The following is a 26,133-nucleotide window of genomic DNA, read 5'->3' on the forward strand; positions in this document are numbered from 1 at the left end:
CTGAGGTGTCACTACAGACCTGGGTTCGATCCCGGGCTGTATCACAACCGGACGTTATCGGGAGTCCCATAGGGCGGCGCACAATTGTCCCAGCGTCGTCCAGGTTATGGGAGGGTTTGGCCCGGGGGGGCTTTACTTGGCTCATCGTGCTCTAGTGACTCCTTGTGGCTGGTCGGGTGCCTGCAGGCTGATTGCGGTTGTCAGTTGAACGGTGTTTCCTCCGACACATTGGTGTGGCTGGCTTCCGGGTTAAGCGGGCGGGTGTTAAGAAGTGTGTTTTGGTGGGTCATGTTTCGGAGGATGCATGATTCGACCTTCGCCTCCCGAGCCCGTTGGGGAGTTGCAGCGATGAGGGGGTAAAAGGGACAGAGTTTGGGAAACTCTGATTTAGCAGACACATCCATTTTTGTGTGAAAATAGGGTGAAGACTACTGAAGCGTTATGGACAGGCTTAGATTTCAGTTGGACTTTTATTCCAAGCATCTCACCTGCTCTTCTTGAGGAGAAGCAACCTTAAAGTTTGAAATGTCCCCTCATTGTACTGAATTTATCATATTGAACTCCATTTGATATTTACTTACACTCCATATCACTCTATTTTGTTTTGTGTTACATACACAATATAGCACATCATCCACATATTAGTACGTTTTATTAGAGACATCTGTGTATTTTATCAAATTACAGTGATATTTATTGCTATTATTTATTTTTCATAGAATGTATAGTCGGGAGTCCCATAGGGCGGCGCACAATTGTCCCAGCGTCGTCCAGGTTATGGGAGGGTTTGGCCCGGGGGGGCTTTACTTGGCTCATCGTGCTCTAGTGACTCCTTGTGGCTGGTCGGGTGCCTGCAGGCTGATTGCGGTTGTCAGTTGAACGGTGTTTCCTCCGACACATTGGTGTGGCTGGCTTCCGGGTTAAGCGGGCGGGTGTTAAGAAGTGTGTTTTGGTGGGTCATGTTTCGGAGGATGCATGATTCGACCTTCGCCTCCCGAGCCCGTTGGGGAGTTGCAGCGATGAGGGGGTAAAAGGGACAGAGTTTGGGAAACTCTGATTTAGCAGACACATCCATTTTTGTGTGAAAATAGGGTGAAGACTACTGAAGCGTTATGGACAGGCTTAGATTTCAGTTGGACTTTTATTCCAAGCATCTCACCTGCTCTTCTTGAGGAGAAGCAACCTTAAAGTTTGAAATGTCCCCTCATTGTACTGAATTTATCATATTGAACTCCATTTGATATTTACTTACACTCCATATCACTCTATTTTGTTTTGTGTTACATACACAATATAGCACATCATCCACATATTAGTACGTTTTATTAGAGACATCTGTGTATTTTATCAAATTACAGTGATATTTATTGCTATTATTTATTTTTCATAGAATGTATAGTTACATCAGCAAGGCACCTCTTGAGATTCGCGTTTTACATCAAATTTGACTGTTACATCTCATTTAGCTTTTTATATGTTTAACTATTAAAATAATTTGAGATGTCTTACATGAAAATAGTTATCAACTTGAAGATCAGGCAATGTCCAATGCATGGGTATTATTTGATAAATAACAAAAACGTCACAGAATGGGCTTGTTTCTTTCTGGACTACATATCCCAAAATGCAAAACATGCGCGTGTAACAGTGACGAAGAGCACTAAATGGTAAGCCTCGTAAATGTAGCTACACTTTTGAAGATACAGGTAGCTTTAAGCCTTCATGCACATAATTGATACCACAGAGCTGGTCATTTATTGGGTTTCTATATAATGTCCATATATGTACTGCGGCATAGGATTTGATTTGATAGGGTAATCATACGATGAAAACAATATTAACTTGAAGATAGCGCCCACTGGCGACTTCCTCTTTCGTAGTCACGCAGATTGGGTTGTACGGCTATTCATCAACATTTCCTCGTCCTTAATTGGTCATTTCTTGCCCAACCCGCCCAGCCACAAACAAATAAGCCTTTCCTTTGCTGCTTTTGAGAACTTGGTAGGCGGTTGATCAACGCACGCTGCCAAAATGATGGGAAGACCAATCGTCGTGTTGAGTGAGTGATAAGCAAAGTTATAACATTTATCAATTAATTAAATACATAAGTGTTTTAAGTGTATTTTACTACATTTGTGAGCTTTTTCATTCATGCGATGTGATGCCCGGGGTTCGGGCCTAGCTAGCCAGTGATGTCTCGAGTTGTGACAGTCATGCTGCGTAGTTAACGGAACAATCAACACACTTTTATCCAATTTGGGGAAAAAACAGGGCTGCTGTTCTGCTAGTGTTCTATTTGGTAATGGTATGCACAGCATCTAACGTAGTTAACAAACCCTTCGGGTAATTTTTAATGGATGCTAATTTGCTATCTGCCTTACTAGCTAGATCAAAGGTGAGCTATTTCTCTGTTGTCTCCTCGTTTTGGGGGGATGGGCTCAGTATCTGGTTCGGGTCTGTGGCAAAACGGTAGCTAACGATGTTGCAGACAATCTTGCAAATGTAAGTTCAGAAATTAAATACCGATTATTGGAGGACAAAAAAAGCCGATACCGATTTATATATATATATATATATATATGTATGTATGTATATATGTATGTATGTATGTATGTGTATATATATATGTATATATATATGTGTGTGTGTAATAACAATACTGAACACTTATTTTAACTTAATATAATACACCAATAAAAACAAATCTATTTAGCCTCAAATAATGAGACATGTTCAATTTCGTTTAAATAATGCAAAAACAAAGGGTTGGAGAAGAAAGTAAAAGTGCAATATGTGCCATGTAAGAAAGCTAACGTTTGAATTCCTTGCTCAGAACATGAGAACATATGAAAGCTGGTGGTTCCTTTTAACATGAGTCTTCAATATTCCCAGGTAAGACGTTCTGGTTGTAGTTATTATAGGACTATTTCTCTCTAGACCATTTGTATTTCCTATACCTTTGACTATTGGATGTTCTTGTAGGCACTTTAGTATTGCCGGTGTAACAGCATAGCTTCCGTACCTCTCCTCGCTCCTACTTGGGCTCGACAACAGCCACCCTCGAAGCAGCGTTACCCATGCAGAGCAAGGGGAACAACTACAAGTCTCAGAGCGAGTGAAGTTTGAAATGCTATTAGCGCGCACCCCGCTAACTAGCTAGCCATTTCACATCACATCGTTACACTAGCCTAATCTCGGGAGTTGATAGGCTTGAAGTCATAAACCGCAGAGCTGCTGGCAAAACGCATGAAAGTGCTGTTTGAATGAATGCTTATGAGCCTTCTGGTGCCTACCATCGCTCAGTCAGACTGCTCTAATCAAATCATAGACTTAATTATATAACACACAGAAATGCGAGCCTTAGGTCATTAATATGGTCGAATCTGGAAACTATCATCTCGAAAACAAGACGTTTATTCTTTCAGTGAAATACAGAACCGTTCCGTATTTTATCTAATGGGTGGCATCCATCAGTCTAAATATTCCTGTTACATTGCACAACCTTCAATGTTATGTCATAATTACGTAAAGTTCGCAATGAGCCAGGCTGTCCAAACTGTTGCATATACCCTGACTGCGTGCAAGAACACAAGAGAAGTGACACAATTTCACCTGGTTAATATAACCCACCGTTCCTAGGCCGTCATTGAAAATAAGAATGTGTTCTTAACTGACAAGTTAAATAAAGGTGTAAAAAAAAATATATAAAATCAGCAACATCGGCGTCCAAAATTACCGATATCCGATTGTTATGCAAACTTGAAATCGGCCATTCCGATTAATTGGTCGACCTCTACTTCTAACTATACACTTATCGGCCTACAATTTGTCAGTGAAGTTGCCAAATGCACTGTACAAACCGCAGCATCATGGTCAGTAATTTTGAGCTTAGGCCAAGTTAAGAGACCCTCTCTCTGTCGCCACCTCAATTATCTTCTCTCTTCAGGCCAGAATATGAAAAGGGAGTCTGGACGCAAGGTTCAGAAAGGGAACATCAGTGCTGCAAAGGTAAAGATGACACACCTCTCCGACTTACCCTTCCCCCATAATTTTCTTTCTGATGTTTGCTGAAACATGAGAAATTCCTGCAGTCTTACAAAGTCTAATTTTACAGGCAATAGCAGATGTCATCAGAACATGCCTGGGACCAAGAGCCATGATGAAGGTTTGTACCAAGACACAATTCCTGGCCCTTAGATACTTCAATCCCGAAGTGACGCCAAAATAGAACTGTCTTAACTGTTCCCCATCTATTAACAGATGCTGCTAGACCCCATGGGCGGCATTGTCATGACCAACGATGGCAATGCCATCCTCCGAGAGGTGAGGTTACTGCACTACATTTCCCATCAGCACCCTTGCACTGCTTTGGAAGATGGTGAATGTGAACAAATTCAGGTCTGTTCAAGTTACTTTTCCTGTAAACAAACACAGATCCAAGTGCAGCACCCGGCAGCCAAGTCCATGATTGAGATCAGCCGCACCCAGGATGAGGAGGTGGGAGACGGCACCACGTCAGTCATCATTCTCGGTAAGTGGCCTGGTAGTGGAAGTATTTCATTTCACTCGATTGACATGGAAATGACTGAGATCCAGTCAACCTCTTCAACATAGTGAATGTACCCTTTTGAGCTTCAGGCTATTTAGGATTGGATGTTGTGGCACTCCATCTCAGAGGGCCCATGTTGATTCTTATGCATCATCAATCGTCCTCTAAGCATCGTACTGTGTGCACATTTTAAAACAGCTCTTGGTTAACATTCTTTTTCTGTCTCTAGCTGGAGAGATGCTGTCTGTAGCAGAGCAGTTTTTGGAGCAGCAGATGCACCCCACAGTCATCATTAGTGCCTACAGACACGCCCTGGACGACATGCTCGACATGCTCAAAGACATCAGGTATAGATTGCATACACTTACACACTTACTGATGAACACTCAATTGCATTCACTTACACACACAATTCTCCCTCGCAAACTTTTACACTCAGTTCTATTGACCGACTGTCTTTGTTCCCTCCCAGCACCCCGGTGGATGTGAATGACAGGGCACAGATGCTGAAGATCATCAACTCTGCCATCTGCACCAAGGCCTTGAGTCGTTGGTCTACCATGGCGTGTAATATTGCCCTGGACGCCGTGCGCACTGTGGAGTTGGAGGAGCACGGACGCAAGGAAATCAACATTAAGCTGTACGCCAAAGTGGAGAAGGTGAGCTTTAACGTTTGCGTGTATACGTTAAATGTCTTGCAAGATTGACATCAGTGACAAAGGTGTGGTCATTGGAATAGTGACACCAGGTTGGTTGATTCCTCGTGGTTTTGCTATGGTTATAGGTGCCTGGTGGCTTCATTGAGGACTCATGTGTGCTAAAAGGCGTGATGGTCAACAAGGACGTCACTCACCCCCGCATGCGCAGAATGATCAAGAACCCCCGCATCATCCTGCTGGACTGCTCCCTGGAGTACAAGAAGGGCGAGAGCCAGGTATTGAAAACGTTTGTACAGACATGCAGTATAAGCATAACAGTAGCAGGTACTAGCCAATAAATGTTGTGTTCCTATGCAGACTGACATTGAGATCACACGTGAGGAAGACTTTTCCAGGATCCTTCAGATGGAGGAAGAGTATATCCAGACGATCTGTGAAGACATCATCCGCCTCAAGCCAGACCTCATCTTCACTGAGAAGGGCATCTCAGGTACTACACGCGCGCACACACACACTATGTAAAATTCTCTACAAACTGCTCTTAATCCTCCAAAGCTCCCCCTGCACTGACCAGAGAAACTCATCTCTCCACTCATCTCCCCAGACCTGGCACAACACTATCTGATGAAGGCCAACATCACAGCCATCCGCCGTGTCAGAAAGACTGACAACAACCGCATTTCAAGGTAAGATCAATTCCACACTGTATTCTGAAGATGTGATGACTAATCGTTTTAAATAGTCTGTTAACGGACCATTAACGCTGATATCATTATCCTCCTTCTCAGGGCATGTGGGGCTCGCATTGCCAGCCGTACAGACGAGCTGCGTGAGGAGGACGTGGGAACCGGCGCCGGCCTGTTTGAGATCAAGAAGATTGGAGATGAGTACTTCACCTTCGTCACAGAGTGCAAAGACCCCAAAGCCTGCACCATCCTGCTGAGAGGAGCCAGCAAAGAGATACTGGCTGTACGTTACAAGTTACCCCTCATGCACAAAGACTATAGCAAGATGTCTCCGTTACGGCAGAAGCAGCTCATAGTCAGGCAGACCGTAACCAGACAGAATGAATTATCCTCATGGTGTGCTATCACTCTCAATGCTTCATTGTGGATCCAAACAAAGTGTTATGTGTTTCTCTCTGTCCCTCAGGAGGTGGAGCGTAACTTGCAGGATGCCATGCAGGTGTGTCGTAATGTGCTACTGGACCCATCTCTACTCCCTGGAGGCGGGGCGGTGGAGATGGCTGTGTCCAAGAGGCTGATGGAGCGTTCCAAGACCCTGACCGGGGTGGAGCAGTGGCCCTACCGTGCCGTGGCCCAGGCCCTGGAGGTTATCCCCCGTACACTCATCCAAAACTGTGGAGCCTCCACCATTCGCGTGCTCACCTCTCTCAGGGTACGTGCGTGTGTTTACTCTAAAATGTGCACCTTTGTCATTTTGTTGGGCACAGCAGAATCGTTTTATTAATCTTACCCTCTGTAGGCCAAGCACACCCTGGAGGCCTGTGCATCATGGGGTGTGAACGGAGAGACTGGCACCTTGGCAGACATGATGGAGCTAGGCATCTGTGAGCCACTGGCTGTGAAGGCCCAGACTTACAAGACTGCTGTGGAGGTAAGAGGGGCCAATGGGCTGCTGTTGAAAGTGATCATGTCGAATATATCTGCCACAAATGCTTACAATATTTTTTTTAAAGGCATGGATGAATTCTGTGTTACCTTGTCTGTTGTGAATGCAGTCAGACACCATGCAAGAACATTTTCACTTCTACTACTCTGAAGGATGAGTGCTTCCCAGTGCCTTATCTCCTTCACATCAAAGTGAATGCAATGAAACTCACATTTAGTCTAGTTTTATTTTATGATTTGAATAAACAGTGAAAGGTTTCAATGAACCCCACTAATGTAATTTTGGTCTCTTCTTGCCTTTCAGACGGCCATCTTGCTACTCCGCATTGATGACATTGTGTCTGGAATCAAGAAGAAAGGTGATGACCAGGCTGGAGGAGGACAGGGAGCTGAGTGAAGATGGGGGAGGAGGAAAGGAATGGGTTGGTTGACCATTGGGCAAACAGACTGTGGTAGTGTACACAGGACAGCCTACTGTTCTCTTTTGGGATGCTATTTTCCAAAAAACATTGTTTGGCCTGGATTGTCAACCAAGTATGTGTCTCGATAGTCAAGCGTACACTGTAGCCATGTGTTTTTGATTTGCTATAAAATTCTAACCGAATGCTGTTTGACTCACTCAGTTCATTGTCTCTTGTCATGGCAGATTAAATAAGTATCTACCATGAGTATTGTTTATAGCACTGTAGGACCCTGTCAAAGTGAAAACAGGTTCTACTTTTTTGAGCCTTTAAGGTTGCGTTTCTCAATGAGCAACCGCCATAAAAAAATATTGTCTTCAGCTTTATTAAAGTTAAATGCATGGGGGAAGAAACATTGCAATTCACCACATCATATTGAAAAACAAGAACTGAGTGAAGAGTACAGATAAAATATTACTTCTGGTTATGTCAAAAGGTTCTATTTTTATCTGGGTGTTAACTCCCATCCCTGACTGTTGAATATGCCTTTAAGGAAGTCATAAAACCATGCAATAGGTCATGGTTTACTTATTTTTTTTGTTTACTGTATTTTTGTCAAGTTAAAGGTTTGGACACCTACTCATTCCAGGGTTTTTCTTTATTTCATTGTAGAATAATAGTGAAGACAACTATGACATAACACATTGACTCATGTAGTACATCAAAATATCGTTACCCTTTGCCTTGACAGCTTTGCACACTCTTGGCATTCTCTCAACCAGCCTCATGAGGTAGTCCCCTAGAATGAATTTCAATAAACAGGTTTGCTTTAAGTGTTTTATTTTTAACATTTTATGGAATTTGTTTCAATGTGTTTGAGCCAATCAGTTGTGATTAGGTAGGGGTGGTCATAAATCCATATTATGGCAAGAACCGCTCAAATAAGCAAAGAGAAATGACAGTCCATTACTTTAATACATGAAGGTCAGTCAATATGGTACATTTTAAGTGCAGTTGCAAAAACCAAGCCCTATGATGAAACTAGCTCTCATTAGGACTGTCACAGGAAAGGAAGACCCAGAGTTACCTCTGCAGAGGAAATGTTCATTAGTTACCAGCCTCAGAAATTGCAGCCCAAATAAATTCTTCAGAGTTCAAGTACACATCTGAACATCAACTGTGAATCGGGCCTTTATGGTCGAATTGCTGCAAAGAAACCACTAAAGGACAATTAGACTGGCTTAGGCCAAGAAACATGAGCAATGTACATTAGAAAGGTGGAAATATGTTCTTTGGTCAGATGAGTCCAAATTTGAGATTTTTGGTTCCAACCGCCGTGTCTTTGTGACGCAGAGTAGGTGAACAGATCTCTCTGCATGTGGTTCCCACCGTGAAGCTTGGAAGAAGTGGTGTGGGGGTGCTTTTCTGGTGACACTCAGTGATTGTTTCAAATTCATGGCCCACTTAGCCATGCTGGTTATCACCACATACTGCAGTGATACGCCATTCCATCTGGTTTGGGACTATCGTGTTTTTCAACAGGACAATGACCCAACACACCTCCAGCTGTGTGATGGCCATTTGACCAAGAAGGAGAGTGATGGGGTGCTGCATCAGATGACCTGGCCTCCAAAATCACCTGACCTCAACCCAATTGAGATGGTTTGGGATGAGTTGGACTGCAGAGTGAAGGAAAAGCAGCCAGCAAGTGCTCAGCATATGTGGGAACTCCTTCAAGACTGTTGGAAAAGCATTCCAGTGTGCAAAGCTGTCAAGGCGAAGGGTGACGATATTTTGATTTGTTAACACTTTTGGTACAACATGATTCGATGTGTTATGTCATAGTTGTCTTCACTATCATTCTACAATGTAGAAAATACTAATACCCTTGTATTAGTAGGTGTGTCCAAACTTTTGACTGGTACTGTACGTGTCAACAGACCGTGCAAGTGCATGGATTCCTGGGCTTCGTCTCTATACGCTGACCTGAGAAGACCATTCAAAGCTATATGAAGGGAGCCTTCTTTGTTGACTCATCTGGCCAATGGCTCAGAATATGAGAAAAGGGAGCAATTAAATGCCATTTCAAGTTGTGCCTTTCCCAGCCCTGTATAGAAGCATATGGCAGTGTACCAGAAGCCTGAATACACCCTAATAAAAACAACGTCCCCTCATATTCCCTGATGGATACTTTTTAAAGCTTGTTCACCTACCAATGTAAAGGGGATGAGAAAAGTATTTCACAACATTGGGATAGTCTGTACAGCCAGGTTCCAAACCACTTGACCTGTTCTAGACACTCATTGTATCTGAAACACTGAATATATCTGACCCAGATCTCCAGGATCAGGCCAGATAGAAACAGCGGAAGAGTAGTGTTGTCATCTCTGGGCTCTCTCTCCAGTCTCTGGGTCGACACCGCTGTCCAGCTCTGGAGAGGAAATCAGCACGTTAGTTACAAAGCAATGAAGGTATTAGCATCTGTTAAATTTTTCAAAACTCTTCAACAGTGTGTGAGTATTTATCCTTTGATTTAGTTTTTTGAGCAAGATATGACTTTTTAAAACCTACGCACCTGTGTCTGACACCGGGAAAGGGGGGAAAAAATGAACAGGCGGCACCTGCTGTTAAGTGTGTTGACTCACCCATGCTGGCCTCACTGGATGCTGCGGAGGGGAGGCGTCTGTGCTGGTAGGCAGGCTGGAGGTTGGGAACCAGAGGCCCTGGAGCCAGTACAGAGGATGGGGGGAGACTCATTACCCCCGTAATAGGAGCTTGGGGTCGGACCACCTCCATATCCACGGCTGCTCTCAGTGGAGGGCCAGAAAAAGGGACGTGATCAGTGATGTGAGAAGTACAAAGTGTAAACTGAGCATACTAAACATGAGAAACACCTTCCTTGGACTCCATAAGGTGTCAAAAGCGTTCCGCAGGGATGCTGGCCCATGCTCGCTCCAATGCTTCCAAAAGTTGTATCAAGTTGGCTGGATGTCCTTTGGGTACTGGACTATTCTTGATACACATGGGAAACTGTTGAGCGTGAAAATCCCAGCAGTGTTGCAATTCTTGACACAAACCGGTGCGCCTGTCACATACTACCATACCCCATTCAAAGGCACTTAAATCTGTTGTCTTGCCCATTCACCCTCTGAATGGCACACAGTCAATCCATGTCTCAAGGCATAAAAATGTTTTTTTTTTTACCTCCCCTTCATCTACACTAATTGAAGTGGATTTAAGGGATCATGGCTTTCACATGGGTCTCATTTATAACCGTTGTGTAAATTTCACACTAAATATCTGTGTGCGGCATTTCTGAAAAGACTGAGCACGTACAAAAATAGGGATTTATAAACTTGGTGCATGTTTCTGTTATAAATCAGACCCGTCCTGAAAATGTGCACGTGAACAAGCATTACAAGTCTGTCTGAAAGGCCTCCCGAGTGGTGCAGTGGTCTAAAGAACTGCATCGCAATGCTTGAGGTGTCACTACAGACCCGGGTTCGACCCCAGGCTGTGTCACAGCAGGCCGTGACTGGGAGACCCATGAGGCGGTGCACAATTGGCCCAGCGTCATCAGGGTTAGTGTAGGGTTTGGCCGGTCGGCATTTCCTTGTCGCACCGCGTTCTAGCGACTCCTTGTAGTGGGCCGGGAGCCTGCGAGCTGACTTCGGGCGCCTGCAAGCTGACTTCGGGGGACTGCAAGCTGAATTTGCCAGCTGGACGGTGTTTCCTCCGACATATTGGTGTGGCTGGCTTCCGTGTTAAGTGAGCATGGCTCTCGACCTTCGCCTCTCCCAAGTCCGTAAGGGAGTAGCAGCAATTGGACAAGACTGTAACTACCAATTGGGGAGAAAAGGGGGTAAAAAGTACATCAAAAACAATATACAAAAAATTTTGCCTGAAAAATGCCCATTCACCTTTTATGGTGACAATAGAGCCCTTATATTCTGTATACTTTGGAAGTATTAGAATTAACCCGAGGAAGTCTTCTAAAGGAAATAGCAATAGCGAACTTGATCAAATGTCTTTGTAGATGACGGCAGAATGTTAAACTTTTGCAGTGACATTTGCTGTAAGCCTAGTCTATCCGACAGACAAAAAGTTTATGAAAGACAACAATTGCAAATTGTGAATTTTTTGCATTGACTTTTTCTCGAACCTATGCTTATGCTGCACTGCCCAAATTCTGAAACATTGTCTGCTTACAGTGGTAGCCATACACACTTCAATAAAAAAATATCAACAGTCTGTTCACCTGTATGTTATAAACCATGCTTCCTTCCTGATCCATTGAGCAAAATACTTTAAATAAAAGTGTATCTAATAGGTCCAATTGGCCCTTTGCTCAACCCCGCCCCTCTTAGTTACTGTTGCAACCCTGGACAAAATTTTCCCGGGAAGCCCAATTCCCCTCTACTGGCAAAATCCCCTCACAATGATATCAAACTGTGTTTTTAATACACAATGAAATTAAACACCGACTACCTTGCTAATCAAGAAACTCTCTGGTCTGTTGTAGTGGACTGCCATTACAATTGCTTCAATTGCTAAATGCACTGTCAGCCAAAGTTAGGCTACTAACCACTTTTGGAGCTAACTAGTGCTCTCAAATCGACTCCTAATGTCGACAGCAGATGAGTTGTATTCATAACATGGGTAACATAGCTAGCTAACATACATAAAAACAAATATATATATATATATATATATATATTAACTGGCTAGCTATCAGTCTTCGCAACGTTCGGTGGTCAATAAGACTGAGTTAGCTAACAAACAATGTAACAAAACAGGCTCTGCACGAGGAGTCGGCAACCTTTCTCACATGGAATGCTAATACCGATCTGCGTGCCAGTTATGGTTTTCATATGCACATTTTCGTGAAACAGTTTCATTTATATTCATATCTCAAAATCATTGCCATGTGGTTAATCAAAATTCTATCCAAATCTAAATGAAAATTATACAAATCTAAAAGTTAACTTCTATTGCCATTGCCAACTATGTAAAAATAGCCTACATAAAGCCAACAAATAAAAACATTGCAGCCTGCAATTAGAAAATATCCTGATAAAAATAAATATCCTATAAATCACATTGGCTACGTATGGCCTCACTTCGCTGTGCACCTCTCAAATTTTGTAACAATGCGTAGTGACATGATTGGTTTAAGATAGTTGGGAGCGGAACGTCCTGTATAAACACTAACTCACTTCCTTGACAACAGCTCTGCTCCGCTAAGCGCATGAAGTATGAAAGCCCTGATGTCTGCAGAGGCTGCATCACAGTAAATGCTGTAAGGCCACTTCAGAAGCCGGATTGACCATGCAGAGCCTTTGAGTCTCGGCCTCCACAATGGATTGGTTCACTGAGATGACAGGAGTCTCGTGTGCCATACAAATAATACATATACAGTGGGGAGAACAAGTATTTGATACACTGCTGATTTTGCAGGTTTTCCTACTTACAAAGCATGTAGAGGTCTGTAATTTTTTATCGTAGGTACACTTCAACTGTGAGAGACGGAATCTAAAACAAAAATCCAGAAAATCACATTGTACGATTTTTAAGTAATTCATTAGCATTTTATTGCATGACATAAGTATTTGATACATCAGAAAAGCAGAACTTAATATTTGGTACAGAAACCTTTGTTTGCAATTACAGAGATAATACGTTTCCTGTAGTTCTTGACCAGGTTTGCACACACTGCAGTAGGAATTTTGTCCCACTCCTCCATACAGACCTTCTCCAGATCCTTCAGGTTTCGGGGCTGTCGCTGGGCAATACAGACTTTCAGCTCCCTCCAAAGATGTTCTATTGGGTTCAGGTCTGGAGACTGGCTAGGCCACTCCAGGACCTTGAGATGCTTCTTACGGAGCCACTCCTTAGTTGCCCTGGCTGTGTGTTTTGGGTCGTTGTCATGCTGGAAGACCCAGCCACAACCCATCTTCAATGCTCTTACTGAGGGAAGGAGGTTGTTGGCCAAGATCTTGCGATACATGGCCCCATCCATCCTCCCCTCAATATGGTGCAGTCGTCCTGTCCCCTTGCAGAAAAGCATCCCCAAAGAATGATGTTTCCACCTCCATGCTTCACGGTTGGGATGGTGTTCTTGGGGTTGTACTCATCCTTCTTCTTCCTCCAAACACGGCGAGTGGAGTTTAGACCAAAAAGCTCTATTATTGTCTCATAAGACCACATGACCTTCTCCCATTCCTCCTCTGGATCATCCAGATGGTCACTGGCAAACTTCAGACGGGCCTGGACATGCTCTGGCTTGAGCAGGGGGACCTTGCGTGCGCTGCAGATTTTAATCCATGACGGCATAGTGTGTTACTAATGGTTTTCTTTGAGACTGTGGTCCCAGCTCTCTTCAGGTCATTGACCAGGTCCTGCTGTGTAGTTCTGGGCTGATCCCTCACCTCCTTCATGATCATTAATGCCCTACGAAGTGAGATCTTGCATGGAGCCCCAGACCGAGGGTGATTGACCGTCATCTTGAACTTCTTCCATTTTCTAATAATTGCGCCAACAGTTGTTGCTTTCTCACCAAGCTGCTTGCCTATTGTCCTGTAGCCCATCCCAGCCTTGTGCAGGTTTACAATTTTATCCCTGATGTCCTTACACAGCTCTCTGGTCTTGGCCATTGTGGAGAAGTTGGAGTCTGTTTGATTGAGTGTGTGGACAGGTGTCTTTTATACAGGTAACGAGTTCAAACAGGTGCAGTTAATACAGGTAATGAGTGGAGAACAGGAGGGCTTCTTAAAGAAAAACTAACAGGTCTGTGTGAGCCGGAATTCTTACTGGTTGGTAGGTGATCAAATACTTATGTCATGCAATAAAATGCAAATGAATTACTTAAAAATCATACAATGTGATTTTCTGGATTTTTGTTTTAGATTCCGTCTCTCACAGTTGAAGTCTACCTATGATAAAAATTACAGACCTCTACATGCTTTGTAAGTAGGAAAACCTACAAAATTGGCAGTGTTTCAAATACTTGTTCTCCCCACTGTATATACACGTATTTGCTACGGCTCGACTAAAAAATACATAAAATATATATATTTTTAAAGTATTGGTCACATACACATGTTGTTATTGCGGGTATAGCGAAATGCTTGTGTTTCTTGCTCCAACAGTGCAGCAATATCTAACAAGTAATATCTAACAATTTCACAACAATACACACAAATCTAAGTAAAGGAATGGAATTAAGAATATATAAATATATGGATGAACAGTAGAATAGAATAGAATACAGTATATACATATGAGATGAGTAATGCAAAATATGTAAACATTAAAGTGACTTGTGATCCATTATTAAAGTGGTCAGTGATTTCAAGTCTATGTATATAGGCAGCAGCCTCTGATGTGCTAGTGATGGCTATTTAACAGTCTGATGGCCTTGAGATAGTGTTTTTCAATCTCTCGGCCCCAGCTTTGATGCACCTGTACTGACCTCGCCTTCTGGATGATAGCGGGGTGAACAGGCAGTGACTTGGGTGGTTGTTGTCCTTGATTATCTTTTTGGCCTTATTGTGACATTGGGTGCTGTAGGTACCCTGGAGGGCAGGTAGTTTGCCCCCGGTGATGCGTTGGGCAGACCGCACCACCCTCTGGAGAGGTCTGCGGTTGCGGGCGGTGCAATTGCCGTACCAGGCGGTGATACAGCCCGACAGGATGCTCTCGATTGTGCATCTGTAGAAGTTTGTGATGGTTTTTGATGCCAAGCCAAATTTCTTCAGCCTGTTGCGCCTTCTTCACCACACTGTCTGTGTGGGTGGACCATTTCAGTTTGTCGGTGGTGTGTACGCCGAGAAACTTGAAGCTTTCCACCTTCTCCATTGCTGTCCCATCGATGTGGATAGGGGGGTGCTCCCTCTGCCGTTTCCTGAAGTCCACGATCAGCTCCTTTGTTTTGTTGACGTTAAGTGAGAGGTTATTTTCCTGGCACCACACTCCCAGAGCCCTCACCACCTCCCTGTAGGCTGTCTCGCCATTGCTGGTAATCAAGCCTACTACTGTTGTGTCGTCTGCAAACTTTATGAACTTGATGATTGAGTTGGAGGCATGCGTGGCCACGCAGTCATGGGTGAACAGTGAGTACAGGAGGAGGCTGAGCACGCACCCTTGTGGGGACCCTGTGTTGAGGATCAACACGGGGGCGGCCAGTCAGGAAGTCCATGACCCAGTTGCACAGGGCGGGGTTCAGACCCAGGGCCTTGAGCTTAATGATGAGCTTGGAGGGTACTATGGTGTTGAATGCTGAGCTATAGTCAATGAACAGCATTCTTGTATAGGTATTCCTCTTGTCCAGATGGGATAAGGCGTTGTGCAGTGCGATGGCGATAGCGATTGTATCGTCTGAGGATCTATTGGGGCGGTAAGCAAGGCGATATGATCCTTGACTAGTCTCTCAAAGCACTTCCTGATGACAGATGTCCCACCAGGGCACAATAGTCATTTAGTTCAGTTACCTTTGCTTTCTTGGTTACAGGAGCAATGGTGGCCATCTTGAAGCATGTGGGGAAAGCGCACTGGGATAGGGAGAGATTAAATATGTTTGCCCAAATTTTCTGGGGCGGGGCTTAGCGAAGGGTCAATTAAATGAGAAATGCGCGTGGTAGTTTGTTGTAGGCTCTGGCTACTTCGGGAATATGAACCCATCATGGCCAGAAAAGGTGACACATTTATTCTGCAATGGTTATGAAAATATGGATTGCGTATAACTGCAATATTGTCTCCTCGAGAAATGTGAAAGTACAGTATTCAGAAGTAACCTACAACCTGTTCCACCGTTAATAAACTGCGCTTCAGATCAGATGGCATAGAGCAAAATACTTGAAATAGCTTATCTATTTACTACTATGAAGTGGGTCCAATTAAACCAGAGATGAGATGAATGGTATCCTTGTTGTAGGCCTATGCTTCCTCATGAGTATGTAAACATCACAGAAAAGGTGAGGAATATATTATGCAATGATCATGGAAATTAAATAAATAATAGCTTTGGAAATAAATGGCTATTTCTAATTATTTTCAAATGCAAAAACAAACTAAATAGATTTCTCTTCTCACTAATGGCAAATGATTGTATCTTGTTATTAACCTGTTTAACCTGTTCATATCCTCCATTTGCAGAAAATACTAATCTACTTGCCTGCTTGCAATGCAGTACTTCAACCACTAGAAACTGTGCTTACGCATGGTCTAAGGTTTGAGGGAAGGTGAGCACATTTTCATGTCTAGTTCAGTTTTTATAAATGCCAACTTTTGTGTGAAAACTGGCACACGCATGTTTCATTTCCAGAATCATTGCATAATAAATTCCTCACCTTCTCTGTGATGGTTTCATACTCATGAGGTAACATAGGCCTTTTTTTTTTTTAAATACTTCAGTTTATTTTAGTAAATACTTAACACATTTTTTTCTCAAAACTGCATTGTTGGTTAAGGGCTTGTAAGTAAGCATGTAAGGTCTCCCTCCACCTGTTGTATTTGGTGCACGTGACAAATCAAATTTGATTTGTGATTTGTGGGGTCTATTTTGTACATTCGCATGGTTTATAAATGAGTCATGAAAAGAGCAGTTGTTCTTAATGTTTTGTATACTCAGTGTATGGCTCTGTGAAGCACTTCCCAATAGCATACATTCTTCCTTACTTCAACAAAACAATCACTGATCTGACAAGCTGCAGAGGTGAGAGCAATGTTCCCAAAATATTGCTCCCATTTATAATAGGATTATCAGAGAGATTGAGAGAGGTAACTTCTAATAATAACCAGTAACTACCATATCAAGGCTCCTGATAAAGGAGGTCAGTTAAATATTAGCCTTTGGAGACCATTCAACAAGACATTTGGAAAGATGGCCATACAAGTGTTTTAATGGTCTTACCAATGGGGTCCTGTGATTGGTGGGGACGGTAAATAGACTGATAGGAGGGAGGGAGGGGCTCTACATAGATGGTGTTGATAGGTCCGGTTTTGGAGGCAGAAATGGGGTGCTTACTGAAGTCTCCCCAACACACCCCACCACCAGCCGAAGATGTGGCTGTAACATCTGCCAAAAGGAACATTTTAAAAGACAAGTATCAATACTCTGAAGTGATTTCCTCTCCTTATCTAATTTCCTTCATCTGCACTGATGTGAAATAACTGGACTGGTGAAAGCAATTTTCAGAAGTTAGCTTAAACAATTGTACTTCAAATTATTGTCAGATCAGTCCAGCTGAAGGAGAGCAGGAAGCAGGCAGTAAGCCTTTTTTACACTGCTGACATGCACACAACCTGGGCACCCAGCTCTTGACAGCAAGTGCACCTAAAGTACTTGACAGGAGGTGTTGAGGTGTAGGCGTAGACTAGTGCTGTTACTTTCGAACAGGTATGCCAATCCTGATGGACAAGTCTTAAGCAACCGCATGATACGTTGGGACTAAATGTTGCCTTGCTACATTGGCCCCCAACTTCCTCAAAACCATCGCAAATAATGGAGGAGCATCAGCATTGGCAGTTAACAACACTGACTACTTATTTTAAAGCCACAGCCAGATTTCCAGTCATTTCAACTAAGGCAATATAGCCTACCCCTTAATTTGGAAGAATATTACTTATTATTCATAATTTGATACAGTAGTCTTAAGTACAGTAGTCTTATCATAATAGGACATACTACTCCATTGTTTATGTTTATATTGACATAAAATGTATACTGGTAAACAAATGATGTAATGTTTATCTTCTATAATGTTATTCCTTCAGCACTATTATAAACGTGTTTGCCTGTGGAAAAATCGTTCCCTAGCAAAAAATTGCTCCCTTGATATACACATTTTATAGTATAGCTTTTACAGTAAATAAAACTTTAAAATGTTATATTATTTATAATAGGCCTACCCCCAATGTATTATCAGGCTATAGCATTTAGGCCTATAGAGCCCACCAAACAAATTCAATAGACATTTTACTGTCAAATTCACAGTGCAAGGCAGACAGGGATCTATGAAGTGTCCACTTCAACCTAACTTCCTGGGTGGTATAATTCGTCTATAGGTTAATTGTATGCATTTGTATAGGCTATATATTTGTATCCATCAATTCTTGAAAACAATCACGTTCTTACCGTAACACCTGTTTTTCCTAAATTTCCGCAATGGACAATTTTCTTTGATTCGAAGCAGACACGCTCCGTGTTTTCTTCTAGCTGGCGCAGCTGCCATATTTTACTCGTCTTGACCCTTCACTTCGATAACTTTAGTGGTAAATACCCCTGGGGTACAGATAAGATAGGCCTACTTTGAAACTGACGTGCAAGGGGTTGCTTTCTTGTAATTCAGAACCCAGACTTCCCTGTGGCCAGACCAATAAATAAACGAGAAGTTTGGGTGGATGTGAACAATATTTGACATCCGACAAAAAATGGGAGCCGTTAGTTCAGTCGAAAAGTGTAGTCCTATCTCACATGCTCGATGTTATGACGTCTTCAAAACAACTGGGAAGTCGAAAATCTCCGACTTCCGACCGTTCAAAACAACTCGGAACTCGGAAAAAAACGAGCTCCAACAAGGAAAACTTTTTTTATCGGTCATCCAACTCGGGCCTCTTTAGAGCTCTGACTTTCTGAAGTGAAGATCCCTGATCACATGATTTAACCTCGTATTTTACAGAGTTCCCAGTTGTTTTGAACATAGCAATTTGCTCCATTCATAACCAAGTGGGAAGGTGGTAATTACCAGTTGTGGCGTTGTAAATACCAGTTGGATGCATTCACATGCTTTGAACTCGTTGACAAACGCCGGATGGCTAATGGCCAACAAGCTGCGTCAACCATAAACTAAACGTACAGCTATCATGCATGCAAACAAATTATAGTTTTCAAAAAACACATCAATAGATAACTTTTTTATAATGTTATGTTACATTTAACTGCCGAAAATGCTGTTATCAAGGTCAGAATGTGGGTGATGTCTGTGATCAGGGGTGATAGACGAGTTTCCCACAGAGATGGAGGCCTCTTGTGACCAAAAGAAAGTTTTAGCATGGGCAGCGCCATTAGGATTTTCACCATTTTGAAGTAGTCAACTGGGTGGGACTTCCTACTGGTTAAGGAAAGATTATATATTTCCATCCAGGTCATCAGGAGGGATCAGCCAATGAGTTACACTTGTGAGCAAACATTTCATAACTGCAGGTGGACAGTAAATTGCCAACTTTGGCTTTATACCTGTTCAAACAACACACTCCAGGTTGCATGAATTCACCCTTCAGTTTGTTAACCAGCTCGTAGGAGTAGAAGAAAATGTACTACTTCAAAATGGAGATGGCCTCGAGGGCGCAGCCCATGCTCTCACAGATGCCATAATTGGACCGATACCATGTTGTGTCCTCTAACTATCTCTATGGTTTTCCACTAGTAATTACGAGTTGGATGGGTGTTCAAGTGGATTTCCCCGAGTTGTATGTGATAAATACCACCTTCCCACTTGGTCACGAACACAGCAATAACACAGTCCAAAAACAGGTGCCCATTCAGAACAACTGTAATGCACAAAGACCTTCCTTAAATGCTTGCTAATTTTTATTAGCCACTAAAAGGCTTTCATACCAATAAAAATGTGTCAGCTTCACTAATGAAGCAAATGAAAACCCAATAAAAACATAACTTGTTACATATAAATTATTTTTAAAAATATATCAAAAGTTAAAAGAAAATCATAAGAAAAGACAATGATAGACATGAAATAGACTCTACAATTTGTTTCCGCTTGTTATTAGCTAAAGTTGACTTGGAAACGTAGAAAGAAATCAGCGTAGTTATACATTTCATAGTCTATGCCTACACTAAAAATCGGATTTCATACATTACATTTTAAAATAGGTCTATTTTAAAATACAATAACAACTCCATTCACAATCACTCTTACAGAGCTGTGCTGTATTGTGAAAGGATTTGTTTTCAGAGATGAAGGCATGGAGGTTGGGCCACCTGTGCAGGTAGGTTTGTTTTTGTTGGACGGGTTTGATTTCTATAACAAGGTTGCCATTTTTGGGGGCACAAAAAGCCATGCAATCCACCTTCTCCAATAATGAAATGGTTCTCAATATCAAAATCTTTGTACTAAATCAATTATCTTTAAATGATTTGTTAGCTCTTATAATGAATGACATGGCATTGCTCATGTGTGGACGTCCTTTTAAAAGGCAATACAGTAATGAAATTATGAGACAAAATGTCCACTCAGTAGTCGATGACCTTATCACAGAACATGATTTTGTGTTTGGTTGTATTGAACATTTTCAAAAGGGAATTGATTGACTAGAAGGTCTAGAGGAAGTCTTAGTTTCTCTCTATAAACCTGATTTTAGGTACCAAATGTCAATGCAATTAATGTTATTAGCCTGCAATACCAGATTCACAACCAAATGCAAAACAATAGATTACAGGATGCCTCAAGTACAGATAATTGTCAAACCAAACAGTACAGTTCAGCAAACTATTTGTCTGCAGCAGGCCTAGCTAGATATTTCTGAGGAAGGCAATGGTTTGGTTATTGTAGACACTTCCCCAAGTGGCACAATTCTGTGTGGAACTACAAACTATTTTCATTAACTCTGCATTGAACCGACAATTGTGATTTCAACATTATTCCATGGTACTTAACAGTCATTCTGTCGATTAGCAGATCTTTTACAGAATGCATTCTACCGTTTCACCAAAGTGACGGTATAATGCCATGCAAGAAAATGAATTATAACATAGAAACTTTCACCAAAAACTGTTTTCATAAGCTCTATCACTAACTACCACTGCTCAGTCTATTCTACACATCATCAGTGTGGTTTAAAAATCACACTAGCACAATCCACTACAGTTTACATAGTAACCCTTTGAAAGTTAAATTCTACCAGTTGGTAAAACAGATCCTGTCCCTCTTCCCCATCCTTGCATTTCTTCAGCCTTTCCTCCATCCTCCTATCCCCAGAACCTCTGGCGGGAGGCTGAGGGTTGGTCTTGTTGGTGCATCACATCCTGGGCAAAGATGGTGCCCCCAGCATCCATGGTGAAGATGAAGTAGAGATTGGCACCCAGCATGGCCACAGTGGGCAGGAAGGACAGGCCGAAGCCAAAGCCCCGAACACTGCTGCCCAGTGCAGCTGCCACCCAGTACATCAGCCTATTGGCACAGAGGAGAGATGTACATTAGACAGATGCAGTCATTTCTATAGTCTGCCCAGACTGCCTTATATTGAGATCACATGCCATATAGGGATATGACTGACTGGGCACTGAAATTGGACAATAGATGTCACTGCATCTCTCTGGTGTATGTGATAATAAAATATTTTTTTTCTGCATTGCTGTTTCTTTACCTGCCGAAGGCGAAGATGATGGTGAGCAGGGGCACTAGTTTGAGCAGGTCCTGGCTCAGGTAGGGCGCCATTACAGCCAGCTGCAGGAAGTAGAGCAGAAAGAGGGTGACGGAGTCATCCACATAGCGCCGGTGCACACCCACTTCCCTGGCCTCCAATTCACGCAGCGGCTTCACATCCCCCAACCGCATCCTGGAGACACCCAGCACCAACCAGCCTGGGAGGACAACACAAGTGTTAGCTTGTGATGTTAGTGTTGTTGTTCAACCCACCTTGCTGTTCACACCGGAGTAATTCTGGTAAAGAACATCTGCTGAATGACCAATGAGCCACTCACCCAGTATGATGGGCACCACAGCGAAGACAGAGCAGCGCAGTGTGTAGACCAGCCTTAGGGGGGCACTGTCCAGCAGTGGGGCATCAAAAGGCAGGAAGACATAGCCCCCCCACACTAGGAGGGGGAAAATCAGAGCTGCGGTGAACACAGACACCCCCACTTTGAGAGCATCCCTGTTGGCACAGTCACAACCACCTGGAGGGGAGAGGAAAGGAGAGACTTAGCTTTCTTTTTACTTCAGAGGACAGAAATACTCATGTAAACATTACCACTTATAGATCTGATTACCTCAAATAAGGGAGAAGGGGAAGGATGAATTTGCACTCGCAAAACTATTTGAGCAGAACCACAGTGGCTGAATGAACAGGGGAGAAACTAGCAAAGAGAAAGACAGACAATGAGAGAAAGAGGTTGGAGGCCAAAAGACAGAAAGATGACATGTTAGTGCATTTCTTTACATTTTGAGGACCCCCCCTCCACTGGCCAGTCGTGGTAGTAGCCATCAGGTGGGGTTCCCTGGGGAATGAGGAGGCAGCTCTTCTCTGCGTCCACATCCCAGAATACCTCCCTTCCGCTGGGAGACGTTGGAGCACTAGAGGAGTGTAGGATGGTGACGGATGGGTTGAAGACCTGCGCTGCCTTCTCAGGCAAATAGTTCATATCATCTTCCACCTCTATCTCTACCTGCACCTTCTTCCCTATCTTACACAGCCCTGGGTCCTGCACCTCTCTCCCCATCCATTCTTCCTCTGTTCTCAAACCCAGCCCTCTCTCACTCTCCATCTGCCTTTCTCCTTCTTGAAGAGAGGTGCACATGGAGTACACACTCTTCCGTTCTCCCTCAGGGTCATCCCCCTTTCCCCTTCCCTTATCTTCTTTTGCAGTCAATGCACTTCTGTTCTTTGTAGTTTTCTCTACATCCCTGTCACCTGGCCATTGCAGAGTGGTAGGCTCCAATTTAGCCGAACTAACCATTTCATCTTCCTCCACCACTCCTTCCCCCCTCTTTTCCAAATCTTCCCCCAATTCTTTAATCACCTTCTCCTCTTCCCGCCATGTTGGGGGTTGGGGTTCAGCAGTCACCCCGCTGGTTTTGGAGGGGCTGTCTTCTAGCAGCTCCAGGTTTAACGGCAGGATCTCAGACATTGTTTTATTTTTAGGTGTTCAATGTCTCCAGTCCGTTTGTCTTGGTGAATCTGTCAGTGAGTCTTATGCTTGATTGAGTGTTTTTACTTTGACTGAAGTCACATCACATTGTCTGTTTCTTTCTTTGTGTCCCAGCTCTATTGGTTTGATGGTAAACAGCTCTTCACCTACAAAGAAAAGTACATTTACAGAGTGCACATTCTGTAGGTCATACATGTCCTCCCACGCAATAGCGGATGCCCCAAACCCGAAAAGATGTAACTCCAGACAGCATTCTAGTATCATTAATCAAACAATAGTCTCTAAAGTTGAAATTTTTCCACGACAGGTAAGGTAAGCCAAGAACGATAAGACAAGTAGAATCCCTCCCTGCCCCTTGCCAACAAAGCTCCGCCCAATGCATCTCATTATGGCCTGTGCTGAGTAGTCGAAGAAAATAAAAGCCCTATTTACGCATGACTACCGAAGAAAATACTCTTGCAATAGAAAACCACTAAATAAAAAATATTTGATATACAAATAGAGTTATAAAGTTGCCTGAATGTGTTAACTGTCCAGACAAATGTTGTACAGACCTTCAAAGCGCACTCCATATCAAAACACGGAAGTTTCTCATACCAGCGCACTAGATAAAAATGGTGTGCTTTCCGCCACGCAAGAAGACTGCTAGTTAAACAAAGCTAGAAAACACAACGGAAAATACATAAAAGTGTAATACTCACCTAACCTCAACGATTATCAAACAATGAATTTGGGAATTTTATGGAATGTCTCTTACATCGTTTTCCTACTTCTATTGTTATTGTGTAACAACTTTCAGTGGGTGGAAATTCAGGTGTGTCCAGGTAAGTTATTAAAGGGTATGTTGCTAAAAAAAAACATTAAAGGGAAAGTACGATAGGAACTGTCAGTAGGATAATATTTAGTTCCTATCGCACTTTCCCTTTAATGTATTTGAGAAACATACCATTTAATAATTTAATGTAATAATTGAATGTACAAAAAAACAGCAACGTGTGTATTTCAAGCAGTCTTATATGTGACTTTCTTGGGATGAAAATAATTAGTGAGAAATTGTGTCTATAGCCTACAGTAAAAGTGTTGTTTCATGTTACGTGTTTGTTATTGGATTGATGTGTACTATTTTACGTATTGGTGTGTACTATTCACCTTATGTTGGTTACCCTTTTTGGGATCTAATTCCAAAAGCAATATTGGTCGAAACACAGCCCTGTCACTGACAGAATGAAGTACAGAGAACCGAGAAATCTAAATGTTGGTATAGGCTTCAAGAGGCCTATCTATTTAGTTGCCTAGCATTTAAAGGGATAGTTCACCCAAATTACAAAATTACTCATTATTTTCCATAAGTAGTCTATGGACAAGGTATGACAGCAATCCATGCTTTGGATAGTTAGTTTACCTGACATTGTTTCTAAATGCATTTGTGGCACAAATCCCATTCAAGCCATGGGACTATTAGCATTTTTTTGCGCATCATGTTGAAATAATCTATAAGTGACTTTGATAAACTTCACGATACAATTTTTATACTTTGTATGATTTGTACATGATGCACATGTAAAGGATGTGAAACGGCTAGCTTAGTTCTCCATGATTTTAATGAGATTTGTGCCACAATACTGAAACATTAGCATTTGGAAACCAGGGAAATAAAACCAAACACCGGAGGTTGGTGGCACCTTAACTGGGGAAGATGGGCTTGTGGTAATGGCTGGAGCGGAATAGGTGGAATGGTATCAAATACATCAAACACATGGTTTGTCCTCTCCTCTGCAGTCTCCACTTGAAACCAAAGCACGGATTGCTGTCATACATTGTCCATAGACTGCTTACAGGGTAAGGAAACCAATGTGTCATTTTGTAATTTGTGTGAACTACACCTTTAAATAGGCCTATTAGGCAATATTCCCGCATATAATTTATATTTTCGGGAATACATTTTTTTCTGTAACTTCTAGACTACTCTGTTTGATCAATTACTATTGAACACAGCCTAGGTTTAAGCATGGTAATACGATTTTATTGTGGATAGCTTCCAACTACTTTCTCTTCAGATCAATCAAATACCCCAGCCAAACACTTTCCATACCCATCATTGATGATATACTAGAGGTATTACACATAAATGGCATAATAATTCGTGCACCATGGTGTTATGACCTAATGAAACCTGTAGAGGTCGCAAGAGCGTTACCTGAACTTTACACAAACCGACGACATTAATGATGTACATAAACCCTGGATTGCAAATGTTGTCGCCTATATTGGCACTCCCCAGAAGCAGCCCTTCATGGGAATGAATGGATTTCTACAGTATTTTAATTTCATTTTTCAAGGAAAGAATTCCATGTATTTAAATATTTTGTGTAGTGGGGGCTGTAACGTTAGAACTTTCTAAAAATTATACTTTAAGGAAAATGTTTTTATATATTACATATCACATAATATCATTTAAAAGTATGCATTGATGTATATTTCGCTACATCCGCAATAACATCTGATAAATATGTGTATGTGACCAATAAAATGTGATTTGATTTATATGGAATATAATAAACATGGCAAAATAAATGTAGACTTTAATAAATGGATTTCTATAGCTCCCCCAAAAAATGTACACCGGTGGGAGAGTGCCAAGATGGAGGTGCGGTGGCTTCAAAACAGCACCACCCTGTCAGTCATCTAGTGCATATTTAAATCATTGTCTGACATGTGTCTGGACTTTTGACTGGTATGAGTGTTATGAAAGGTGAGATTAATTAATTAAATGCCATGCGCTTTGGATCAAATGTATAGGCTACACATAATAATAGTGCACAGAGGGGCCTGTTCCAAAATCAAGGTCATTTGGATATATACTGGGAATACTAATGTTCATGTGTGTTGTGGAGTAGAAACCATACGGACTATTCTTCTGAATAGTAATACCTGAAAGACTCACACAATTCCATTTGGGCACAGTGTCACTGATGAAATGTAATTCTCGCAACTCGGGAAGCATATA

At 42.3% G+C, this 26,133-nt stretch overlaps 3 protein-coding genes and 1 non-coding gene across 7 annotated transcripts; 2 read left to right on the top strand and 2 right to left on the bottom strand.

Annotated features, from left to right (window-relative positions):
• The first annotated feature begins 1,626 nt into the window (after positions 1 to 1,626).
• On the top strand, positions 1,627 to 9,414 carry LOC110513517 (T-complex protein 1 subunit gamma). Of its 2 annotated transcripts, XM_090228731.1 has the most exons (15): positions 1,629 to 2,059; positions 2,834 to 2,892; positions 3,947 to 4,008; positions 4,115 to 4,165; positions 4,261 to 4,323; positions 4,435 to 4,531; positions 4,779 to 4,896; positions 5,022 to 5,208; positions 5,334 to 5,483; positions 5,566 to 5,698; positions 5,813 to 5,894; positions 5,997 to 6,177; positions 6,361 to 6,606; positions 6,694 to 6,825; positions 7,144 to 9,414. In XM_090228731.1, exons 3-15 carry the CDS (start codon positions 3,955 to 3,957, stop codon positions 7,234 to 7,236), a joined length of 1,587 nt encoding a protein of 528 aa, XP_090084857.1. In that variant the 5' UTR covers positions 1,629 to 2,059; positions 2,834 to 2,892; positions 3,947 to 3,954; the 3' UTR covers positions 7,237 to 9,414. The 2 variants fall into 2 exon arrangements, with proteins under 2 accessions (XP_021448985.1, XP_090084857.1); XM_021593310.3 differs by lacking the exon at positions 2,834 to 2,892 and having other exon boundaries at positions 1,627 to 2,059.
• On the top strand, positions 6,908 to 7,043 carry LOC118964374 (small nucleolar RNA SNORA15). The gene has a single exon (XR_005051423.2). It is a non-coding gene; the product is annotated as a small nucleolar RNA SNORA15 (small nucleolar RNA).
• On the bottom strand, positions 7,610 to 18,907 carry LOC118946878 (uncharacterized). The gene is made up of 4 exons (XM_036971926.2): positions 18,375 to 18,907; positions 17,151 to 17,315; positions 9,886 to 10,044; positions 7,610 to 9,671 (listed from the first exon to the last, which is right to left on the bottom strand). Exons 1-4 carry the CDS (start codon positions 18,469 to 18,471, stop codon positions 9,622 to 9,624), a joined length of 471 nt encoding a protein of 156 aa, XP_036827821.2. The 5' UTR covers positions 18,472 to 18,907; the 3' UTR covers positions 7,610 to 9,621.
• Positions 18,908 to 19,811: 904 nt separating this feature from the next.
• On the bottom strand, positions 19,812 to 23,983 carry LOC110513558 (transmembrane protein 79). 3 transcript variants are annotated; one of them, XM_021593341.3, is made up of 5 exons: positions 23,828 to 23,983; positions 22,418 to 23,272; positions 21,960 to 22,154; positions 21,623 to 21,839; positions 19,812 to 21,426 (listed from the first exon to the last, which is right to left on the bottom strand). In XM_021593341.3, the coding sequence occupies exons 2-5, from the start codon at positions 23,103 to 23,105 to the stop codon at positions 21,225 to 21,227; spliced, it is 1,302 nt and encodes a 433-aa protein (XP_021449016.3). In that variant the 5' UTR covers positions 23,106 to 23,272; positions 23,828 to 23,983; the 3' UTR covers positions 19,812 to 21,224. The 3 variants fall into 3 exon arrangements, with proteins under 3 accessions (XP_021449016.3, XP_021449029.3, XP_021449022.3); XM_021593354.3 differs by having other exon boundaries at positions 23,884 to 23,975; XM_021593347.3 differs by having other exon boundaries at positions 23,681 to 23,972.
• Between the last annotated feature and the right edge of the window lie 2,150 nt (positions 23,984 to 26,133).

This window comes from Oncorhynchus mykiss, chromosome 3 (genome assembly GCF_057628025.1).
Source record: "Oncorhynchus mykiss isolate SJ-2025 chromosome 3, ASM5762802v1, whole genome shotgun sequence".
NCBI classification, from domain to species: domain Eukaryota; kingdom Metazoa; phylum Chordata; class Actinopteri; order Salmoniformes; family Salmonidae; genus Oncorhynchus; species Oncorhynchus mykiss.